Here is a 25658-nt window from a genome sequence, read left to right on the forward strand (position 1 = left end):
CCCCCAAATTTAGTTTAGCAGTCTTGTTAAAATCTATTTTGGAATGTATTTCTAGTTACTCCAAAATGTGTTTCTCACTTAGCATTCGTCATAAAATGAAGAAAAAATGCAGCTCGCAGAATTCATAGTGTGTGCTCTAGGTGCGTTTTTGCAGAAATGGAAAACTAAAACAGTGTGCTGAAACGCATGTGTAATAGAAAAAAATACAAGAAGAATGTGTATTCATATACAAACATTAAACTTAGTTAGGATACCATTAGAGGAAATTCTAACCAAACACTACTCAGCGCAAACAATTAATTTAAGTTTGTTCATTTATTTTAAGAATTGCATAGTGAGACTAACCACTTCTGAAAAATTGTGTCCAGAGTTTTGTTGTTTCTGTAGTAAGTGGTAAAACATTTCATTTAAAGTGAGGTGAAATTCCCCCCACCTTCTAGGACAAGAGGATATCTAATGTATACAAATAATGTAAACGCAATGCCAGTGTGTCTCAGACATGTACTGTGATTTTTGCATGTGGCAACATATTATTTGGGAGGAGAGTAGATTTTAAACTTTAGGACAGCTGGGATAGGTCATGAGGCTCTTAATTTCAAGGTCACGTGTTCAAGGCCCACTTTTGGTGAAAGATTACTGCATTGCAAGGGATTGAACTATAGTGGTACCTTGGTTTGCAATCATTTTGGATTACAGTGGTACCTCGGGTTAAGTACTTAATTCGTTCCGGAGGTCCGTTCTTAACATGAAACTGTTCTTAACCTGAAGCACCACTTTAGCTAATGGGGCCTCCTGCTGCCGCCGCGCTGCCGGAGCATGATTTCTGTTCTCATCCTGAAGCAAAGTTCTTAACCCGAGGTACTATTTCTGGGTTAGTGGAGTCTGTAACCTGAAGCGTATGTAACCTGAAGCATATGTAACCTGAAGTACCACTGTTACAACCGTTTTGGATTACAACCACGTCAAACCCTGAAGTGTGTGTCCCTTTTTTTTTTATTACAACCCCCCTTTTTTTTTTGGAGGCCCCATTGGCGAAAGCGTGCCTTGGATTACAACCTGTCTTGGTTTACAACCGGACCTCTGGAATGGATTATGGTTGTAAACCAAGGTATCACTGTACAGTACATGATCCTTGAGGTCCCAACCCCACAATTCTATGATTCTATGACTGTCTGAAGCCACATGTATAAGATCAAATCCAGACTTCATTTGATTAACTTCGCTTAAGTTTCCTCTTTTTTTTACATACATGCAGCTTTCATGAGCAGAGTGCTAGCCATTAAAGACTACATAGGACCTGACTGCCGCTATTTGAACTTCAAAACTGGGGAAGAGATAATCGTATACTCCAAACTCTCCAGGAAAAGGGAGGACTTGTGGGCAGGAAGTGTAAGTATTTCAAAAGGCAACTATTTCTCTTATGGGCAATCAGAATTCACTCATATCAACAGATTGGTTATTCACAGTGTTTTTTTCTGGGGGTATTCAAGAGTACACAATAACAGCACCTTTTTGTCCAGAAGAAAAGCACTGGTTAAAAGTGTGGCACTCACTGTAACAACTTCATGGTGAGTACCGGCACCTTTTTTGTATAGAAAATAAGCAGTGGTTATTCATAAGTGGTTTTTCAGTGGGCTAGACACTTTTCCATGAATATTTTGAGGGGGGCAATATGTTACTTATTTTGTTTCCTACTGTTAATAAATTGTGCCCTAGGTAAGATTTCAAAGTGATGTTAATATTGTGGCATGAAGTGTAATCCTTTTAAATCCTCTTGGCGTAAACCATAATAGTTTCTTTGAACATTTCCTTCTAGAGATGTAATTTCACATTAGATGTAGGCACCCACTGTTACATTACTTCGGTCTATGTAAACAAGAACATTTCTGTGCTTTTTTATTAGCCAAGCAACTAGGTCATATCCCTGTTTCCAAATAAATTAACTGGGAATAGTTGCTAGAGACATTGTGGAACAATATAAGGCCATTATTGTACCCAGGAGGACCCAAACAGCAATTAATGGCTGGTTATTGTAATGTACAAGAGTACTTTTAATAATGTGCAAAATAATAACATCAAAAGTACTATTACTTTGTGTATTTTTATGAAGCGGGAGAGAAAGTTTTCTGAGGGTTAATAAGAGTTTTTTATTTATCCAGACTTAATTGAAATAAGTGCAGAGATTCTTCTCACAATTGTATTTGTTGTATATCAGTTTTAAGTACGAAACCCCATTTCTTTTATAATAAAAAGCTACATGTTTAATTTTATAGAAAGGTAAAGATTTTGGATATTTCCCAGTGGATGCAGTCCGGATTGAAGAAACTTTTATTACAAAAGAAGTAGAACTGCCAACTAAGGTAAATTAAAGTAATATCAAAATGGAGATATTTGGTTGTGGAAATGTATATATGAATGTATGTATTAAACTTGTTCTAGAATCATAGAATCTTAGAGTTTGAAGAGACCCTGAGGGTCATCTAGCCCAACCTCCTACAATGCATCTCAACTAAAGCTTCCATGACAGATGCCCATCTAACCTCTGCTTTAAAAACTCCTAGAACAGAAACTTGAGAGAAACCAAAATTGAGAGACTTGCCCATCTCTACGCAAAGGCCTGTGCCCCAGAGTCTTTTAAGTATCTATTGTTATGTACTCACCCTGGGCCAGCAGGGGGGGTACTGTAGATAGTTTTCACTCAGGTCCATATATGCAAATAAGGAATTGAAAGTGACGTTCAGTGATTGGATAGTTGCAGAAAGTTGTTACTGTTGCATTGTAGTTGAGCTCTATATAAGCAGGTTGGCTGAACTCTTCAGTTCTGTTCTGGGCCTGTGAACAAAAAAGAGCTGTTTGAAGAATCGCTGTGTCGTCTGATTTGTTCACTCACAACTTAACATCTATCACTGCCGCTTCCAACAAATATGCATAAGAATATACATTTGCATGTGTGTAAAACATGTTCTAAAGACCTCTTTCAAATGCATGAACTACTCATCTTGGTCTCATAAAAATGATTAATAAAGTTGCTCTGTTTTAAATATTCCTTGTGTTAAATTTTAAAGAGAATGTACATTTCACAATTATTTAACAACTTAATTATTTAATAACTTCCCACTTGGAGCATCTGCATGCTTTCAAAAAATATTCATAATGATATAATGTTAAGAAATAGTAGAGACGTATTAAATGGGTAGTAGCGTATTAACTTCAGACACTTGCTTATTTTTAGGAAACTGATTTCCTTTGTATTGATGAAGGGGAATACGTTTTTGAAAATGAAGACAGCATACTTAATCATTATGACAAAGAAAATGAATATATACCTCCGTACTCAGAAGAAAAAGACACCAAATTTGAAATGCCTGAAGACGAAGTCTTGAAACTTGGAGGTATTTCTTACCCAAATGAATATAAAGAACAATTTCCTGACAGTCATGAATCTGACAGTAAATACAAAGACCTGCATACACTGGAAACTACAAACCACGATGATACAGAACTCAGAGATAGGGAGACTAGACAAGGTGAGACTACTCCGGAAGAAGACCAAATTAGTCAGACTCCGCAAGCTGTCCCAACTCAGTCGGCCTGGACTGTGTCTGGTTTTGTTGGCTGGCTTGGCTTGGGAAGTAATGAAAATGAGGAGGCGGTCAGAAAAATATCACAGAAAACAGAAGAAGTTACATTCAGGCGCAGGAAAATCGCAATAACTGATGATAGTGGCTTAAAAAAATTAAATGAAGAGGGTGAAACAGCACCACAAGGCTCCAGCTGGTTTAAAAGTACTTTCACAGATTTGATGCATCTTGGAAGTGACAAATCAGAACTTGATCTGCTGTACAAAGAAAATGATCCAGAAATCCACGACAGCTCCACCATTGCTGGCAATGCCAACCACCTTGGCAGTTCTACCGCATCAGAAGGAATGAAAGAACATAGCAATTCCGAACAATCTGAATCAAGCTGGTTTGATCTGGAATTCAGTGATCTTTTGCCTTTTCGTTACGCTGAAGAAAATGCAGACAAAGAAAAGCTTGCAGCCGGAGGAGAAGCAGATCAAGATGAAGAACAGCGTCCAAGTGAACAATCAAGCTTAATGGACGATGGCTTGAGAAAGCAAACAGGAAGACTGATGCCCTATGAAGAACAAGACAAAGGGGAAATTGTTCAAGAAACCCCAAAGCAAGCAGCTGAACCAACTCTTTACGAAGGACAAGTGAAAGAAAAATATGACCAAGAAGCCCCAGGCATACATGTTAGAAAAACAGATTCTGATGTGCAGTTAGCTGATGAGCATGCAGACGTAAAAGATGCAGCAAGTCCATCACCTTTGCTTGGTGATAAACGACTTAAGTCTCCCTATGCAGAACAGGATTCAATACCAGACAACCAAGTTATGGAAAACAATAAAATTAAAGCTGTAACAAAGGAGTCAGAAAGAACAAATGACCAGTCAGGTTGGTATGAAAGTATATATAACGGTTTGATTGATTATAATAGGGTTACATCAGATAATCAACCAGGGCATGAGTATGTAACTGTTGAGAGTCCACAGGAATCAGCTGTAGATCAGTTATCATATAGTATAGGTCAAGGTACTGCAAAGGAAGAAAATCATGAGGGTCCTAAAAACCAGAAATCTTTCTTTTCTGTTAGTTATTTTACAAGTGTACTGAATTTTCAGAGTTTTATATCTGAAGGAACCAATAATGCTCAGCATGCACACAATAATCTAAAGTCTAGTGAGGAAAGCACCCAGTTTAAAAAGAGTGAGGAAGTATTACATATAGGCAAAGAAGAATTACTAGAAAATCAGAATATTACTGAAAAGGTGCCAGAAAACAGAGATGCTGATACTACCCAGGGAAACGTTTTGCTGTCTTCTTTAGCGGTAAAATGTAGTGAAGAAAGTAGAGGAAAAAGACAGGGTGAACAACTAGCGAAAGATAATACACCACATCCTCGGTCAGTAAAATCTATAGAGTTAGAACACCAGGTTTCCTATGGTCAATGTACAGGGAAAAAATTGTATGGAAGACCTTTGGACACACAGGGCCATTCTAATATAGAAGATAAAAACAATGTTCCTAACTTAGAGGCCAAACAGCAGTCTTCTTTAGAGCTACAAAAGCTAGCTGATTTGGCAGAGCGAAAGGATTATATTAGTGAAACATATTCCTATGAAAAATCTATCCTAGGAGAAGATGAGCCACAAGATGGGAAAGCAGTCAGACCAGATAATGTTGAACAAGCACTATTTTCTGAGGAGCTGAATGAACATTCAGATAGTTTTTCCAAATCAAAGAACACTCCAGGCGAAGATAAGATACCTCTTGATGAAGATAAGCCAGTTATCCAAGGGAGCAGAGAATTTAATACAAAAGATCAGCCTCCATTTTTAACAGAACAACATGAAGCACCAGAATTAACATACAGTGTAAGAAGACCACCACCACCACCACAACAACAGTATAAGGCTGTTAACAAAGATTCCAAATCTAGGAAATGCAATGTTAATAAAAATAATTGTTTAGTCTCAAAAGTTTTGAATGGGAGTAGTAGTACTCCTGTCATAGGTTATACAGATGTTATGAAAGGAATACAAGTTTCAGATCCAGTGCCACATTTACATTCAAAAAAACGTATAAACAACAATATAAGGGCAGATAATGTAGATTCTCATGATGAAAAGAAACTTCCTGATGTTAAAAATATAGAAAGTGTCCCCTCTCATGCCATCCAAGATTATTTTCATATCAACCCCAGTGCTGAAGATGAGATGAACCAAAGTGTAGTTACTGAGGTAGGCAAGAATTTGTTTTCTCAAGAAAGTGCAAAAGAACAAATGCATTTTTCACAGCATATCTCAGAACTTTGTGAAGGCAAACAAGGACACAATGAGCAAAATACATTAAGTAATCAAGGACCATCTCCACTGTCTGAGGAAGTTTTTCAAAGTGAAAAGGAGATTTCCAGGGACAGCAGCCACATACTGAATTATGATTCTGTCGCCTATGGTGTGCAGAAGAAAGGCTTTCAGGGCCCACAAGTGCAGATAGGTGAAAAAGGTGTTGAAGAGGAACAAAACTCAAAAGCAATAGAAGAACATTTAGATAGTGCTCAAGTTAGTGGTGCTTCATTAATAGATCAAAGTGTATTTCCTTATCCTAGCTCCTCCGGCACTTTTTCCAAGAAAAATATTCACTCACCTCAAATGTGTGCAAGTCTGACACATCAGAAGGAAGATAAAGAAGAGTTAAAAGGTGAACAAGTATCATCTTCCTACCTTGACTGTCAGAGTACCAATATTATGAGCTTAGTACCTGACAAAAAGTGTATAAGTCAGAAGGGACATGATAGAAAACAACATTTAACTGTGGGTTTAGAGGTGAAGAAGCTTAGAATCTCAGCTCAGCATAAAAAAATAGATAGCATTCCAGATACTGAAGAAACTAAACCTGAGTATCAGAAACAAATAGCATACACAACTTCAGAGATAACTGACATAAAACCTGAAGACAGTTTAGCGACAACTGACTTTAATAGTTTACCTCAGAAACAATATATTGTAGTTGGAACGAGTCCTGCCCGTGAAAATCCAGTCCAGCACTTAGAAGTGCGACGTGATACATCTAATCTAGATAATAATATTAATCCTAGCAAACATTTATCACATCATCTTCAGCCTGTGGATGATTATATTGACCCTATCCCTCCACATGCTAAAGATGGCATGGACACACAGCATTTAGCTAAAGATCATCATGATGAAACATTTGCACATGACTTAATTTCTCCTTTTCCTAAAAATCTAAACCATGCAGAGAAAGTAGCTTATTCTGGGCATGCAAGAGATAGTCAAGAAAAAGGCAAAACAGGTAAAGATAGTGAGAAAAAACTAAGATGCAAGAATATAGATTGCACAAGTGACAAGACAGAGAAAGGAGGTGTTGGGAGTAACATGTTTGGTAAAATATCACGGCTTCTTGGAGAGCCATTTAAAAATAAGGGCGACGAAGACTCTAAAAAATATGAAGATAGTAGAAATATTATTGGAACACAGATTAAGACAAAGAGGCAGGAGGCTGATGTAGTGAGAAGTGACTTTGAACAAGACAAAGGTGAAGTTCAGAGCACAAAAGCTATCAGGTATTTAGATAATTTTAAAATTAAGGATGAGGGATCTCAGGGTCCAGGGGAAAGAGACAGCAGCATCCAGGAAAAATCTGTTGCTTCAGACTCAAAAAATTACAACCAGAAGTATGACAGATCTGCAAACCAGGAGACAATAGTTCAAAATGGTCAATTAACAGCTGATACAGAGTTGGACCTGAAAGAAGCCACTTCCTTCAGTGGATTACAGGAACTTTATTTCAAGTTTGTTGAGGAATCTAAAAGGATACTTGAAGCAAATATGTGCGAAAGGCATGAACTGCAGCTACTAGAGCAAGAGTTTGAAAAACTTCGCCGCGATATCACCACTTTTCCATGTGAAGATATTCGCAGGGAAATGAAAGAAGTGACTACTTTGGTGGAACATGAAAATAAATTAAACAGTGGACATGAAAAGTGTTTGAAGGATAAAGTGAATTTACTTCCAGAACTGCACAGTCTTGTGCTGGACATCAGAAACAAATGTGAAATCCAAAAGGCAGAATCAGGTACCAGACCGTTGTTTTGATAATAAAAGTTAACAAAGCAAGAACAATATCGCACTTTGCTTTTTTATCTTAAAAAAGCAAAATGTCTGACCGATGGGATGATGTGATTTTTTTTCAGTATAAAATGAACTATAGAAGCTGATGCCCATTATAAGCTTACACAACAGCAGGATAATACCAAGTTGTATTGTGCTTTGTCAGGAAATATACTATAGAACCGAAAACACAAAAGGAGAATCATTCGTTTTCTATCTGTAGAATAAATAGCTGGGTGCTGGAAGGATGCAACAGCCCCACAACAATAGTATCTCAGAAGATACATGTTTGGCAGGGCTATTAACAAAAGGCTTTTTTCGTTGTTGCTTACATATCTGGATTTTAGTCCATTAGGTAAAGGTAAAGGGACCCCTGACCATTAGGTCCAGTCGTGACCGACTGGGGTTGCGGCAGTTTACTAAATATGATTATTATATAAGGAAAAGTCATATTTAAATTTTCATCTTCAGTATAAGAATGGAAAATATAACATATTCCCTGTCACAGTAATAAACTGATATAAAAAGGCTTCCAGAAGTGATCAGGTTCAAATTCCATCAGTCATGCTTGTATACATCTCCACCCTAGCCAGTTTCCTGCTTCTAACACATTTAAATGCAGTAATTTTAAATTGTCAGTCTTAATAATTTCAGGGATGTCATCCAATGCTTTTTTTCTTTCTTATTTTCTGCTTGCATTTCTTTTGCCAAAATTTGTGTTTCCTTCCCCCCTCCTTATTCAGACAATACTTAAGGTTTATGAAGGAACCTTTCTAGCCTCCAAGAGCTTCCTTGACCTATTTCATTAGCCATGCTTTGCCGTGGCAGTATATTCCCTGATTTTAATATTTCTAATTGTAAGTTGGGAGACTGTAGTACAAGAGAACTTTACTGATTGAAATGACAGTGAGATATGAATAGGAATCCTGGGAATTGACATGCAGGGGAAAAATGAATAATCAGGTGGAAATAAACATGATACCACTTTTACAATTATTTGTAGGTATGACCAATAATGGAAAATTACCTGACGATCATCCTAAAGAAAAACATCACTTGAATTTGGATAAAGAACCTAACAGTGGCCAACATACAGAAGCAAATAATGTGCCTCCAATAAATACTGAGAAGAAAATACATACTTCAGCCAAAAATAGTCAACATCAGCCAAATTCAAAAAGAAAATTATCAGAGAACAATCTAGTGACTCATAACTATACTATCAGTAATGGTAAGGAACATGATTAATCTAAAAACTGTAATTACATATAGTATTCTGTAAAGAAGATATATTGTAATACTCATTCTCTCTTCCTCTACTTTTACATGAAACAGAAAGAGAATGGCTATTTCAGATAATCCTGCATTTGAATGACTTCTGTGCCATTATAACATCTGTATTTTCAGTGATGGCATCTACCAGTAAAAAGGTACGTTTATTTACTTTGTATTTCTACAATAATCGTAAAAATGCACTAGTTACAGCTTTGAAAACATTTTATTTGATGTTTAAGCACAAAATCCCTCCTAAGTTTGCATTTGCTAGTGCACTCCCCTGTCACTTCCCTGTAGTTTTCAAATAGCACTGAACCTGATCTAAAGTAGGAATGGACAAAGGTTATGAATGCTTGCGAGTTCAGATGGGGGAGAAATTTGATTCAGTTTGCATTTAAAGGAGGATCTATCAAATTCACACTTTCTGAAACAATCTGAGAACTGAAATACAGCCATCCTTCCAAATTCACACTTATCTGGATTTTGCGATGCAGTTGTCTGGGCAAGTAATGTGTGCAAAAATGCATATATTGGGGTAAAAGTGTGCTTAAAACTGAATGCATTATAAACAAAATACAGTATATTAGGAGAAAATGCTTGCAGAAATGAGTATTATTAGTCAAAGCTACATACAATAATATGTGTATTAGGAGAGATTTGCACTGAAATGCTGATGTGTTTTTATGAGGTTTGTTTTTAAAGAATTGCAAATAACTGCAGAAATGTGTAGGATTAAATTTAATACGGGAAAAATTAGAAACTGAGAGAACTTAGACAGGTCCTTCCATCTCTACTGACTCCTGTGATATCACTAAGAACTGTTCCTTATCTCCTTGTTAAATTTGGCCTGCAGTGGGTGGAAGGGATAAGGATCTAATTGTAAAGAATTCTTTGAGTGGAAAATGTGCTTTTAAGGTCTGCTATAGTGTTGTATTGAGCCTCCTGAATTCTCATATCAATGCATACAAGAGTGCACAGTGCCTCCTAGGGAGGCATTTAATTTTTGCATACATATGTAGGAGTATGTGCTTTTTGCATGGTTGCCATCACATTTTAAATTTGTTCTGAGCCTTGTAACACGTGCAGATTCTTAGTGTAGGTCTCCTGGCTAAAACACTAAGAACCCCTTGCAGTAGATGACATGAGGAAGTAGTAGATGACATGTCTTCCTTGGCTCATCACTTTATTTTCTAGGTAGAAAGGAATTCATTATCTTGTGTGAAGCCTAAAAGCTTCCTGAGAGCCCACTGAGTTATCATTCTTTTGCAAAAGGCAAGAGTGATGAGTTTTGATGGGAGAGGTCTGGCTGAAATCCATGATCAACTCTGAAACTAATAAGAGTGACATTGCACACAGGGCCGTATTAAGCGTATCCGGCACCATGGTGCAAAAATCCCTCTGGTGCCCCCTCCCTTTTCCAGAATTTAGAACTTGGGTCCCAACTCGCGGACCACCTCGTAGCCCCGGGAGCTGCCACCCACAGAAAACGCTGCTGATGTGGTGGAAACGGTGTGGTTGGCCAGACCACCAGAACCCCACGCTCGTTTGTGAGGCTCCAGGGCATCTCCTCCTCCATTGCCTGACGACAGCCTGCTGCCAGTGCTCTTGCTGCTGCCCAGCAGCCCAAGGAACAGGAGGCTGTGGCCACGCTGCTGCCTGTGCCCTGGGGAGTGGTGGTGGTGGGGGGGCGGCGGGCACCGGTGACACGGAGGAGGCCCCTTGGGAGCCACTTCCACAGATGACGACAATGACAGCTGCAGGGCGGGTGGTGGCTGAGGGGATTCCTGCGGCTGAGGGAGAGGAGGCAGCGGCCTGTCCTCGGCCACTGCCTCAGAGTGGCTCCTCATCTACCACCGCCCGCACCGCCGCCGAGCGCTTGTGGGAGCAGCACAAGCAGCAGCAGCGCCAATGTGCCCGCCCACAGAGGGGGGCGGGCTGATGAGGGTAGGAAGGAAAGATGGGTGGCGTGGCGCAGCTGGCAGCGTGCAGGGAAAGGGGAGGCCACTGGCAAAGCTGCGCAGCTCCCCCACTCACTGGGTCGCCCCTGAGAGGCTGCGCCCTGGCACAACGAGCCACTAAGCCCTATGGGAAAGATGGCTCTGCTTGCACAAGTTGGTATCCCTCAGCCTCACCTGTATCACAGAGCTATTAGTGTATAGGTCAAATGAAAGAAGAATATATTGTAGCTATCCCGAGTCATTTTGATATGATGGAAATTTATGTAAATAGAAATAAAAATGTGGTAATTCAGACGGAGTTGGTGAAAACGCGCAAGCTTTAACTGCCTGACAGAAATAAGAGGACTCTAAAATTTCAGAATCTTTCTAGCTACAGCAGCTTCATCATACATTAATGGAATAAATAGGGGCACAGGTGGCGCTGTGGTCTAAACCACGGAGCCTCTTGGGCTTGCTAATCGTCCAAATCCCCACGACGGGGTGAGCTTCCATTGCTCTAACCCAGCTCCTGCCAACCTAGCACTTCAAAACACGCCAGTGCAAGTAGATAAATAGGCACCACTGCGGCGGGAAGGTAAACAGCATTTCTGTGCGCTCTGGCACTTATCACAGTCCTCCATTACCAGAATCGGTTAAGTCATGCTGGCCACATGACCCGGAAAACTGTCTGTGGACAAATGCTGGCTCCCTCGGCCTGAAAGCGAGATGAGCGCCGCAACCCCATAGTTGTCTTTGACTGGACTTAACCGTCCAGGGGTCCTTTACCTTTACCTAATGGAATAAATAACTCTTATCCGGGGTTCCTTAAAATTTAACCGTAAGAGATTAAAAGTGTATGTTCTGAAGAATGACTTGACAGCCTGAACTGAAACATGCTTATTTGGACATAAGACCCACCAAGTTCAATTCAACTTGTGTCTTATGTATGCTGCATCTTGCAAATTTATCTATATTTAGATAAGTGAAGTTGCCTTAGTATTAAATACAAGTATAAGACAATTACATGAGAAAATAGAAATTAATAAGAAACCAGCACTGCCATACAGGTAGCATATATGTACAGTGGTACCTCGGGTTAAGTACTTAATTCGTTCCGGAGGTCTGTACTTAACCTGAAACTGTTCTTAACCTGAAGCACCACTTTAGCTAATGGGGCCTCCTGCTGCCACTGTGCCGCCGAAGCACGATTTCTGTTCTCATCCTGAAGCAAAGTTCTTAACCTGAGGTACTATTTCTGGGTTAGCGGAGTCTGTAACCTGAAGCGTATGTAACCCGAGGTACCACTGTATTTCCTTTCAAGTCCAGCTTTCAGGCCTTGTCGTTTGTGAGTCTGATAAGATATTTTCAGCTGAGTCATATACTTGTAAAAAATGAAAAGAAAAAGTGTTACCTAAGCATCTGTTTAGCAATACCTTTTAAATACTTGCTGCGACTAATCTGATATTTCACAAGGACCTGACTACTGTAATACTATACTGGAAGAAAGTTGCTTGTCATTAACCTCCCTTTTGCACCCCTTCCTTAAACGCATACATGTCAAAGCAGGATCTCTTTTCCATTTGGAAACATAAGCTACAGGGAGCTCTTGTTATCTGGATAAACAACTAGGAAACTAGCGCTAACTTAATTATTCTTACAGATTTTTTTAACGTAACTTTTATGTGATTACTTGGTTCGTAAATGGAAAGAGCAGAGGAAGAGGTAAGTTTTTAAAGGTAGTTAAACTTTTAACGATAGTGAAAGGTGGGGAATGTTGTATCTTTAGAGTGCCAGACTTTTTAGTGCCACATAGACACTCCAGTCTAGTAGATCCTTTACTGCTGTCTTTTTATTTCTTTTTTGCTTTGTAGTTTTGTCTTTTGACATTTTGAATACTATCACTTGTGAGAGTTGGCAGCTTAACTTATTCCTCATGTTTTAGGAATAGTTCCTAGGTCATGACATTTGCCGTGGTCCCAGGTTATGACACCCAGGTATCAAGCTAATTTTAATGTTGAAGTAAAGGGCCAGCTGTTTATACACGGAGGTGCAAATAACCTATACCAATTTAATGTAAGAATCTACGGAAGAAATTGTTATTAGAGTTAATCAAAATGTCTCCTATTTCATACTCCTAGACATAAATATAATTTTCCAGAGTCGGAGATTTTCCTTTTCTTCCTTGGCCCCCACCCACAGGCTATTAGCTTGATTTATTTCCCCTGCAATCTTTGCAGTTTTCTCCCGCTTCGGTGTTTCTACTAAGAACTGCAAGTACTACAAGGAATATTATCCCAAGTATTCTAGGATTCTTAACAACAAATTGTGCATTCTTATCTGTTTGAAGAGAAAAAGCACATGCTTGAACACAGTGTTACTTAAAATGCTCCCAGATTGAAACACAATGCTATAATTGTTATTGGAGTTAATTGTCATCTCTATGCGAATGCTGTTTAAAGTTCCCATAAATATAATTTCCCCTCAAGTTTACAAAAAAGGGTAACCTGTATTAAGGAGCTGTAGCTTCAGCCCTCGTGGGGTGACCTACTTTCAGAGTGGCTTCAAGATCAAGGACGGGGAACCTGTGGCTCTCCAGATGTTGCTCCCATAACTTCCATAATTCCTGACTATTGGCCATGCTACCTGGGGCACATGAGAGCTGGAGTCAGCCTCATCCGGAGGGCTGCAGATTCCCCTTCCCTCCTTTAGACACTGCACTTAAGGCAGGAAGATGTGAAAACTGGGCTATGGACACATAGAAACGCATGCAGAGAACAAGCAACATAAGTTGCTTGGGCGTTGTTTTCCTTCTGTATTACAGTGTTAGAAGCTCCTCCTCTGAATATAGGTCCCTATCATCTTACTAGGAAAACAAGAAAATATTTACCTCAAAAGTAGTAGTCAACCAAAATTTATTTTCATTTATGTAAGATTGAGCAACATAGTCACTTACATTCTTATGGAAGAAGGCCCCAAAGACTAAACCCTATTTTAAACACAATACTTGGAGATGGATTCCTTAATTATAATAAACCCAAAGGCAGTTCAATCCTGTTCTCCTCCCCACACCCATAGCTGTTGTGGTGCAAAGGCTTGTGCAGTACAAATACAGTGGCAATACCATTATTGCTAAATGGACAAGGGAATCTGTTTGTTTGCCACACTCTCAGCTGATAGAACTCTGTATTTTTGAAACATGAAACCACAAAGGAAAGAGCTTGCCTGATAGCAGCTGTCCCCCACTTTTTAGCACACCCTCTTTGTACAATACTCCTGTGTAGCAAATAGTTTTTCTTTAGCACCACACAGCAGCAGAGCCAAAGGCTGCCTCAGTAATGGGGAAGAAGAACAAGGGTCAACTTGCTCAATGCTGGATCCTATGCTTTGCACTTCATCTGCTCAACACATGAGCATAGTGTCAAATTCTTACTGCCCAGTATAACAATTTACTCAAGACATGTGTCATTACACCACTGAATTCAGTGTGATGTTGGACTGTGGCCTCAATGTGTTTAGAATGGAGCAGTTGGTGAAGTAAAAAGATCTCAAATATAATTTCCTACTGGGACACAAGACTTAAAGCAGGAACTTGTTACACGGGTTGCATGCACTGTCATAAACCTGTATCATAATGTGGTTCTGCTTGGCTGCTGCTAATTCATGCTTGCTCAATCTGCATTTAAATAAGGCAGTGATTTATAATTTGTCAGTAGTCTGAGAAGCAGAGATACAAGTCTGAAACTAGTTATATTGACTTTGTAAAAATAAAAGTGTACTATTGAAAGAAGATACGTTTCAGCATAAACTAGTTCCCTACATGACTCTACTTAAAAATATCAGTGTTCTTTACTCCAGGGCCAGAATGTTCTATTGGGGAGCTTATTATTCCACCCCATATATTATCCCATAGGGAGCAGCTACATGTTTGGTCCCTGCTTGTGAAGATTTTTACCCCATGAGACCCAAGACATGTAGCACAATTCTGTACAGTATATGCTTAGAAGCACTGAGTTTGTTGGAAGATTTAAGACAGGTAAAACTATGCAGAGCATAGTCAGACTATGGAACTTGCTTCCCAAGGAGGCAGTGATGGCCACCAACTTGATGGCTTTAAAAGAGGATTAGGCAAATTCATGGAGGAGAGGGCTATCAATAGCTACCATTATTTATTAAACTTCTACACTACCCTTCACTCTGGGATCACAGGGCTGTTTACAATATAAAAACATAAGCATACAGAACACCATAACTAACAAAAACAATACCCCCCCCCCCCAGTTTAAAAGCTGTGTTCTTCATTCGCAGATGGAGGCAGAAATGCTTGTGAATACCAGAGAGGAAAGTGCTCTTGTGCTTATGTTCTGCTCCTGATTTCCCACAGGCGTTTAGCTGGCCCTTGTGAGAACTGGAAGCTGGACCTAGGTGGCCAATGATCTGATCCAGCAGGCTCTTCTTGTGTTCTTACTCTTTACCTGTTTAGGGCTGCAGATTAGCTTATACTAATAGTCCATATCCTTCAATCTTCCACAGATTAAAATAGGGATATGCTTGTAGCATGCCTCATCTCGTCCAAGGATCCTGTTGCAAGCCCTAACCCCCTCAACTATCGTATATTGTTGAAAACTCTCCAGTGCCCTTTGCATACTCTGCAATAACTTGCACCGGTTTAAAAGCCAAGTGACTGATTTGACTTTGGCCGGAGAGAAAATTGCAACTGTCTTCTTTGGCATTTTTCTGTCTTACCAAATTAACTAACTTGCACCACCGCCCTTTCCTAGACCAACATGAGCAGACACAGACGATGGCTGCGTAGGGATTGCTTGCTCTGTGTCATTCAGGTCGCTGCTTGGAGTTGGTTTGTAGCCTCCTCGGGGCTGGATTATTTATTTTGCCCCTTGCGAACATGCAGAAAAATACAGGGTAGTGGGTGCTTCCTATTGCCCTACAGTGGGGGCGACTGAAATGCCTATGCGGCCTCCTACCCAAACACCGAAACAGCCTCTCCTTCCCCGGCAGCGCTGCCATCTCTCCTCCTTCCCCCCTCTTTTCCCCCTTTTTAAAGAAAACCCTTTCGCGACGGCGGTGTCCTTCTTTCGCGGCGCCCGACTCTCCCTCCCCTTCGGCCATGGTTTATCCCGGCTCCCCCCTCTGAGGCTGCCGGTGGTGCGTCCCGTTGGCCGGGCGGGCGCCCAGGACAGGAAGAGGCGGTGTGGGCGGCGCCGCCGGTTGCCGCTGGGCCCCCCTGAGCCGAGCCGCAGTCGCTGCAGTAAAGATGGCTGCTGCCAGCGACGCCGCCGTTGCGGGGGGCAGCCCGGAGGACGCCGTGGAGGCCGTGGCCGGAGGCTTCGGGCTGGGTTGGCGGGACGGCGCTCGGCGCTACTGCGGGCTGGCCTTGGAGAGCGTGAGTGCGGGGAAGGGCAGGGCGCCGGGGGGGCGTGGAGTCGTCGGCCTTTGCCGGGGCTCTGCGGCTCTGCGTTTCCCCCGGCTGGGATGCCGCCTTTGCTTGCCTTGTGACGAGAGAGGGGCCCAAAGCCTACGCGCCCCCTCCCCCGTTGCGCCCATCTCACTGGCACGCCCGTCTAGGCTGCGGTACTCAAGAGGCGGCGGGACTGCGCCCTGCACATGCTCAGAGGCACGGCCGTGTTGCTTCAAGCGTTCCTGGTTATTAAAAGCCCTTTCTAGGACAAAGTCCAGGTTCAGATGATAGCCTTTAATGACAAAATGCCTCCAGGCTGGCATAACGTTTCACAGGTGGCTGTGTACCGTGGGTAGATGGTGGTAGGAATGCAACCATTGATTTAAGCCAAGTAGGTTGCCACCTTTTTTCTGATAGGTTTCCTGTGCTGTTAAGAGCTGTGAGAGGCTGACATTCAGGTGGAGCTTTCTCATTGCTTGAGTTTAGTTCCAAAGCTGTATTTTGTCTGTCACCTGTTAAAGAAATAGGCAGGTCTCTGTCTGGAAGAAGGAAAGAGGTGTCTGCTGTAAAACTCAAAAGTGGCTCTCTAATGTAGTCTGTGCCTCTCTCTTGTATCCTATTTGCTTCTGTAAGAAAACTATAGGCTGAATTCACATGTGCATATTTGTCAGTCTTTGATTTGCCTCTGTGTAGCAACCATTATATGGGACGCGGGTGGCGCTGTGGGTTAAACCACAGAGCCTAGGGCTTGCCGATCGGAAGGTCGGCGGTTCGAATCCCCGCAACGGGGTGAACTCCCGTTGCTCGGTCCCTGCTCCTGATGACCTAGCAGTTCGAAAACATGCCAGTGCAAGTAGCTAAATAGGTATTGCTCCGGCGGGAAGGTAAATGGCGTTTCCGTGCGTTGCTCTGGTTCACTAGAAGTGGCTTAGTCATGCTGGCCACATGACCCGGAAACTGTACACCAGCTCCCTAAGCCAATAAAGCGAGATGAACGCCGCAACCCCAGAGTTGGCCATGACTGGACCTAATGGTCAGGGTTCCCCTTTACCCTTTACCTTTAGCAACCATTATAAATCAGGTACCTTGGATCAAACCAGCCTCAAATACTATGTTTTTTGGTAAAAGCAATTCACGCCAGCTATTGTGTGATGAGACTTGCAAGGCCCAAGTTCAAGACCTGGGTTCCACTTGACCATAGAACAGAGTGATGTTAGACAGTGCACTAACCTATCTCATACAGTAAGTTTGTCATCAGAATGAAATAATTGAGGCAGGGATGGGGAAACTGTGGCCCTCCAGATGTTGTTGGAATCCAGCTATCATCAGCCCAGCTGTTGTGTCCAGTGATTACTCAAGTTGTAGTCTAGCAACATCTGGAAGGCCACATCTTTGCCATACCTGAGATAAGGATTGTAATGCACTTGTGCACAAAAGAATGCTGTAGTATTACTTGTAGTAATAACAAACTGATTTGATATATTGGTAAAACTGGGTTTGTATGTTGTGTACGTAACAGTCATTCAGACAACCATGGTTTTTCACTTTATAAATTCACCACAAGTTGTTTTCTCTCTCTGTGTGTATTTTCTCTTTTTATATTTTGATGTGTTGTTCAGTCTTGTGCCTGTTTCTTCAAAAGCCTTGATGCCAACTGGATGCACGACTGCCTGGGAGCTACATGATGGAAGAAAGGCAGATGAAGATAAATAAACTCCTTGTGTCTTAACTCAGTCTGTTTTTCAAAAGTTTTCCAGGACATGATGAGTTCAAGGAACTTTCGGGAACATTCACAAGACTGGATGCCACACCAAATTCATGGGGCGGGGTGGAGGAGGAGGAATATATTCATATGAAAAATGGTTGTGTAAATCATAGCTACGTTTTCTCAGAGTGTTAATATGGCAAGTCATAGTTTTGAACATCTATGCTTTTACTGGTTTAGGCTGTGAAATAAAAAGTTGAGAAGGGAAACTGATAAATGGCTTCTCATGTGGGAGAAATGAATAGGCTACCATGTCAATACAAGAACAGCCAATTCTGAACCAAGGATTGCTCAAGAGCCCAGTTTGGTTTAGAAGCCCTCATCTTGTGTGAAGATGGAAGAATAGCATGGAAAGATCTGCTCTGGCATTATGTATGTGGTAGTGAAATTTCTGATACAGATTAGTCAAGCTGGTGTGAGGCCATAAAATGTTCATGAACAGTCCAGTGTTTGAGGGATCAAAATGAGAGTAGGGGAAATTGCCTGTTTGGCTGGGTTTAAAATGCAGGTGCACAGTTTTGCAGGGCAGCTGTAGATGTGGCGATAGTAAAGCTAAGATTCAAGGATTCCAGAAATAAGGTGGCTGAGTGATAGAGTTATGATAAAGAATCTTGTGACACTTCTGCCCTTTTCCTTTACTAGGCATAATCTTTCATGGGCCATAGTGCACTTCATGAGATGTGAAAGTTTATGCCATACTTTGTTGGTTTTGCTATAACAGTCTAATCCTTCTGGAAATTTAAGGGTAGAGTGCAGTTAATAGACTGAGAAAAAAGTGTATACGTGGCGGGTGAGCTAAATAACAAAAAAGCAGAAGGAGGCTCTGAAGAAATCACAATGCATAATGTCAGAATGGCCTGCAAGTTGTGTACTAAGAGGATTGGCCAAAAGGTGGGGTATCTAAAGGGAAAGTGTGACACTGTAGGCAGTAGCCTGAAAAGCAGGAATCTGATGAAACGTGATTATGGAGACATGAAGAAATGAAGTCAAAGAAAAAATCACATGGGATGGAAAATAGGAAGGAATTAGAAAAATGATGGAGATTTGAAGGGATAGGTACTGTGTTCCAAAAAGTCACTGGCTATATAAATACCTTAGAATCTAGATCAGGGATGAGGAACCTGGGGCCCTCCGGATGTTGATCAGGCTAGCATGGTCAATGGTCAAGGATGATAAAGTTGGGAGTCCATGAAAACTGGAGGGCCACAGGTTCTCTATTCCTAGTCTATAGAGTCTGACAGGGCTATTATTCCTTTTAAGAATTTTATGTAAAGGGAGCTCTGCAAGTTGTAGCTCCTGCTGTCACTGCAGCATTGTGATTTGGCAATTCTAGAAGGACAGTGAGATGGAACCAAGAAGCAGTGTGCGGAAGCAAGGTCTTTGTTTCATATATTGATTTCATCTAGTCAACCAAATCTTTGATACTGCCTTATATTATAAGTCTGTTTTCTGTCATTTGCTGTTTAGCAGTTTTGTCCTATATGGAGAGAGGCACTGTAAGCTAGTTCTCTTGCTAACAAGTGTTCATAGTTCTATTAATAATTTTTCCTTCCTTTATGAGCATCAACTTTTGGGGTTTCCTAAAAAAAGCAACCCAAAGTAAGCAAACATTGGATAGCACACTATCTGTCTTATTTAGAAGTGTGCATACAATACTATCAAGAACATCACTCTTGTCTTCTGTTGAACAATAGTGTTAAATAAATGAAATCTCCAGATTAAATACAGGGCTTCTGATAAGTGTCTAAAAAAGTAAACATAAAAGACTGAAGCACTAAACTGTGGAGTTTGCTTATGATGAGACATTCTTCTCTTTCCCCCTTTCAACTTTTCTATTGTATTGATTTCTGTCTTGCAAAAATGTTTTATCAATTGTGTTTTGAAATAACGCTGAATTAGCCTGATCAAATATACGCAGTTTATGTTAACACCTTGCTCTTAATTGTTGAGGGAAAAGCTTGTTTTGTTCATTTTTGTTTTAAGGTTCTTGCAGCATTGCCTGAAAATATGAAACCTGGTCCAGATCTTTATGGCTTTCCATGGGAAATGGTGATTTGTGGTGCAGTTGTTGCCATTTTTACTATCTTACTTCTGATGTGTAGGAGTTATCAGTCAGTAAGTATTCAGTATGAGTTATACAGAGTTTTATCAAACTTGTTGGATTGCTTTTAAAATATTCATTTGTATTTTGAGAATCCTATGTAACATTCTACCAGACTTCTCCTGTGATGGGGCTTTGGATTTTAGCTGTAGAAGTAAATACTTGTCTGTATTTTGGCAACTTCATATTTCAACTTGGTGTTGGAAAAGCAAATAAAACAAAATCCATCTCCATGTTCAGTTGCATTTATTTTAATAGTTTATATTTGCAGTATTTCAGTTTTAATAAATTGGCTTTCTTTGAAATATTCAAGACTATATAGGTTACAGTTTCAGAATAAATTTTGAAGAATTACTAAATTATACTCAGTAGTGCAAACTGCTGTCCCTGATGATGTAACTATCTAATTTTCTCCTTGAACTAGTATTCTTTATTTTTGTCCATTTGGCCTCTCCCTGACTCCCATCTTTTTAAAGATATTAGTTTATTGCTCTGATGTTTCCTTGTAGCTTGAAGAAACATTATGGAAACTTTAATTTGCATGAGATTTTGTGTGTATTTTTCATCACAAGATGATGAAACAACATTTGAATCTATTAAATTAGGAATACCTTTATTTTTTGACTACATTATTGCGTTCTGAAGTTCCACATCCATTCAATCTAGATTGATTTTTAAAAAGCTTTTAGATCTAAGACAATAGTCTTCCTGTACTATTTCACAGGCAGTGACTGATTACCACAGTACAGTGGTACCTCTGGTTACGAACTTAATTCATTCCGGAGGTCTGTTCTTAATCCAAAACTGTTCTTAACCTGAAGCATGCTTTTGCTAATGGGGCCTCCCACTGCCGGCGCACCACCAGCACAATTTTCATTCTCATCCTGGGGCAAAGTTCTCAACCTGAGGTTCTACTTCCGGGTTAGCATAGTTTGTAACCCAAAGTGTTTGTAACCCGAAGCATTTGTAACCCGAAGTACCACTTTTTTTGCATGAAGTGCAGAAAGAATGTAGTAGGAAGCACTTGAATGTCAAAGTTGTGCAAAGGGTCCACTCCATTCACAAGCTGTTACTTTGAGTCATTGGCAGACATAATGATGGGGAATGGTTTGTGGCAGAGGTTTTCAACCTTTTTGAGTCCACGGCTCCCTTGACCAACTACATTCTTTCTGTGGTAGTGAAAGGTGAAGAATGTTGCATCCATAGAGTTCTAAACTGCTTAAGTGCCACATAAACACTCTAGTCTAGTAGGTCCTTTACTTCTACAATTTTGTTATTTTTTGCTTTGTAGTTTTGCCTTTTGGCATTTTTAATGCTATGGCTTGTGAGAGTTGGCAGGTGAGCTAACTTTCATGTTGAGAAAAGGGCCAGCTGTGTATACACTGAGATACAAATAGCCTATGTGATTGCATGCTCCTTCCTGAGAGCAGTCTTGTTTATCCCCAGTTAAGATATACGACTGCAGTAACATTAGCAGTCTGCTAAGGCTAATTAAGTTCCCCATGCAGAATTATGAACTAGCTCCATATTCTGAGACTCCTGTTTATGTGGCAAATGAAGTTAGCTTTAACCGTTGTTAATATCGTGATGTATCATTTAACTGTGATTAAAGGGGAAGTGTGGGGAGGAGGTGTGTGATTCTGCAAGTTGCTTGCCTATTTTTGATCTTTTAATTGATTTTAAGAGAGCCCTGATGTTACATTTGCTTTGGCCCTGGGAATCTACTTTGTTGACTATGCTACTCTAAATTTCCCTTAATATTGAAAACTGAGCCTCAATCCCATCTATGCTGTAAACAAACTGCAATATTTGCTCTTCTTTTGCAGATTAGAAGTAGACTTTATGTAGGTAAGTTCAAATTTTTGTCTGTGAGTTGAGTTTAGCTGCAGTTGAAACCGTTTTCTCTCCGTTAAAGGTTACCACATATAGCTCTTCCTCTTTTTAGGAAGAGAGAAACAGCTTGCCAGTAAAGTTGCTGAACTAGTTGAAGACAAATGTAAAGTACTGGAAAAACTCAGTGTCTGCAAAAAAGAGGTAATGGTTACTGTTTCCCTTCAAAGCTTAAATGCTTAGAGTTATTGCTTCTGCCCAAATTTTTAAAATACTAGAATATAGGCTTCCATATTTTATTTTATTTATTTTATTTTATTTTATTTTATATCGATTTGGCTTAATGAATGTGTGTGTACCTGGAAGTTTTCCCCCTTCATTTCCCTTCAATTACCATTTCTTATTCCAATGCACTTGCACAACCTCATTGCATAGGAGCTGCATTCAGATGATGCACAAGTATTTTGGCTACAGATACACCTGCCTTGCTCCTTCCTTTGTAAGAGTGAGAAAACCAAGCAACCAACCAGAAAGCTTTCTTCTAACCAAGTTTCCTGTTTGAACCAGGAAAATATGGCTAACGGTTATGGAACAAGCCAAGATAGTGAGCCATAGTGGAAACTGACTTAATATCCAGCCTTGTTCTGAAACCATTAACCATGCAATATGCCTGCAACAGAAATGCTATAATGTGCAAAGATGCCTAGATCACCCACAGCAAAAGGGTGATAACCATGCTAGGAGAAAAGAGTTCATTGGTACCAGGTCATAGAGCAGTGCTCCCCAAACTCCCCCCCCCCCATGGACCACTTGAAAATTGCAGAGGGTCTTGGCAGGCTACTTAATCATTTTTCTGTCTGCGGTAGCAATGGTATTGCACCGTGCTCGGCGCTGTAGGATTTTAAATTGATTTTTTATAGACATGTCACAGACCATCTGAGTGAAGCTCATGGACCACTGATGGTCCATGCACTGCAGTTTGGGAACCCCTGGCTTATAGAACCTTGTTTTCCTGAGAATTCTGCTAGGAATTGTCCCTCTCTGGGCTCCCATACTACTATTTGGAACACCTTGTTTAGCCTAGTTCTTGACAAGTCTGATAATTATAAAGCTGAAATGTGTGGAGCTTTTGCTAGCAGAGGAGTTTGAGGAGCACAGCCATAGGTTGCCTGATTTCCTTTATTTTAATTCTAACATGGGATTTTCATTTTAGTATGAAGAGCTAGAAAACTCCCTAAATGATGCCAGTCTTCTGCAAGGGTCAGCCAGTACATCAAGCATGAAGGTAAAAGTTGAACTGGGAAAAGTACTTGTATAATATTCATTTTATTTATATACCACTTCATATTTTAATATAAACCTCTATTTGGCTTAAAAAACAACAACAAAAAGGAGTCAATGTAAGAAAAAGAATAAAGATTAAACATTCAAAAATAATACTATTTCTAATCCTGCTAATTATCTTCAGCATAATTCCACATTTTAAGGAACATAAATGAATGAGCATCTGTAAAATATATTTTATAAAATAGAATATACTTTACCACCTGATCCTGTGCATGTTTGTTCAGTATTCCAACTGTGTAAGTAAGTGGGGCTCACTTTCAAATAAGTAAGCATTGAACTGCAGCACTAGGTAGGTTTTTGTTGTTGTTTATGACCTGTATGTATACTAACTCGCTGCTTTTTGTTGGCTATTGTGTCCAGTCACAAGGCATTAAGTTAGGATTTTACTGTACAAGTGCAGAATCTGGAATATTGGTAATCTCACATTTCATTTTTATAGGCTTTTAACCCTATCTGTGCAGATAAGCTCAACAAAATGTAGAAATGTACATTGTTTCTCAACAATGTAGAAAATGTGGGATGTCATACTCTGCATAGGCTCTTTTATCCATGCAAGGCTGGCAGAAGTAGGTTCAAGTATGTAAAATGAAGTAGATTGTGCTGACTTTAATTTGTATGATTTGATTTTGTACATCCTTGACCTAGGCATTTAATTTTTAGTGCATTAAAATTAAGTATAATGAATACATCCAATGTAGCCTGGTCTGTGGAGCTACTCTTACTGTTTCTACAATACATAATTAAAGTTAAAAGTGCTCAGTAGCTACTGCTTAATTCTTGATTAACCTTACTATAAATGTCTTCCTGTTATCTTTCAAAACTTGATTATTTTAGGCAGCATATGAAGAACTGAGCAGCTCGAACTCTGCACTCAAGAGTGACATAGAATGTTTAGAAAAAGAACTTAAAGAAGAGAAATCCAAACGATCAGAGCAGGATGACTTGGTATGTCTTTTGTTCAAAGCGGTCTTTCTCAGGCAGAAAGTTTGGCCTTCAAAGAGAAATCAGATAGTGTAATTTATCTGCATTAAAATTAGAATATCCTGTCCTCATCTCCTCTCTATTTGCTTTTTTTTTTTTTTTTAAAGAATAACATGAAGTCATTGAAGGTCAATTGCTCCTGTGGCTTTTGATCAAAAACACTTTGTACTTCATATTCCAAATATGTTAAATTTATTGTTCCTTTATCAGACTGATCCACATTTTTTCAGTGTGTCCTGGAGGCAGCACTGTTTGAATTTAATTATGTACAGCAAGGGTTGCCAACATTTTTGGTTCCAAGGACACATTTGTAAACCGGAGAAACTGCAATGGGCATCACATTGCAAACAAGTGCACACTGCAGCCTATTCTTTTGGCAGTAGAATGCTTCTTTCAATCCTAATTTCAGCAGCAGGGTGGGAGTCCTGTGGGTTCCAAGGATGACCGTAGAGGGCACATGTACCATCATATTTGCAACCCCTGAACCCAATGTTGGTTCTTGAAATGCGGCTATCTCTATGTCTGCATCTTACTCTCTGTGTGTATTTTGCTCATCCAAGGATGATTTATTGCCATTTTAATTAACTGTAGCTAATTCCTGAACAGGGACGCGGGTGGTGCTGTGGGTTAAACCACAGAGCCTAGGACTTGCTGATCAGAAGGTTGGCGGTTTGAATCCCCGCAACGGGGTGAGCTCCCGTTGCTCGGTCCCTGCTCCTGCCAACCTACCAGTTCGAAAGCACGTCAAAGTGCAAGTAAATAAATAGGTACCGCTCTGGCGGGAAGGTAAACGGCGTTTCCATGCTCTGCTCTGGTTCGCCAGAAGCGGCTTAGTCATGCTGGCCACATGACCTGGAAGCTGTACGCCGGCTCCCTCGGCCAATAAAGCGAGATGAGCACCGCAACCCCAGAGTCGGTCACGACTGGACCCAGTGGTCAGGGGTCCCTTTACCTTTACCTAATTCCTGAACATCGGAAAAAGTCCAGTTGAATTCAGTGGGACTTTTCTCCCATGTATTCAGCATTCTGTGAGAATCATACGTGGACTACAGTTAATTGGACTTCCTGTTTCCATGTGCCAGTGTTGTTTGTTTAGATGAATGTATAAGAGTAGATCTTTCAATATAAAAACATTATCACAAAGCTAATGGAATTGAATGTTTTCTTGACAAATGTGCATAGAATACCTTCATAGAGAATGAGACATTTGCCTTTGGGGCACAGTAGATAGAGCCAGTTGACTTTTGGAAGTTATTTGATCAACTTTCTAAAGCATCTTTTATACCAGGGTTGGGGAACCAGGGGTG

The 25658-nt window shown here is 40.3% G+C and overlaps 1 protein-coding gene across 9 annotated transcripts in view; it reads left to right on the forward strand.

The window, feature by feature from the left end:
• The window catches only part of MIA2 (MIA SH3 domain ER export factor 2), a 55144-nt gene that overhangs the window by 3060 nt on the left and 26426 nt on the right, over positions 1–25658 (forward strand). For 5 of the 9 annotated variants that reach the window (XR_014514205.1, XM_083452178.1, XM_083452177.1 and 2 more), the window contains exons 3-13: positions 1256–1389; positions 2274–2360; positions 3233–4460; positions 5202–7664; positions 8703–8930; positions 9035–9129; positions 20076–20207; positions 22020–22041; positions 22139–22227; positions 23237–23308; positions 24205–24315. Coding sequence is in view for 8 of the 9 variants with exons in the window: in XM_083452178.1 (XP_083308304.1) it covers positions 1256–1389; positions 2274–2360; positions 3233–4460; positions 5202–7664; positions 8703–8930; positions 9035–9129; positions 20076–20207; positions 22020–22041; positions 22139–22227; positions 23237–23308; positions 24205–24315 (4661 nt within the window). In the remaining variant the exon portion in view is untranslated. Of the gene's footprint in view, positions 1–1255; positions 1390–2273; positions 2361–3232; positions 4473–5201; positions 7665–8702; positions 8931–9034; positions 9130–20075; positions 20208–22019; positions 22042–22138; positions 22228–23236; positions 23309–24204; positions 24316–25658 lie in introns of all 9 variants that reach the window. The other 4 variants (XM_083452182.1, XM_083452184.1, XM_083452183.1 and 1 more) reach the window with 2 other exon arrangements.

Source organism: Podarcis tiliguerta, assembly GCF_965153285.1.
Source record: "Podarcis tiliguerta genome assembly, chromosome: 1".
Lineage (NCBI taxonomy): Eukaryota > Metazoa > Chordata > Lepidosauria > Squamata > Lacertidae > Podarcis > Podarcis tiliguerta.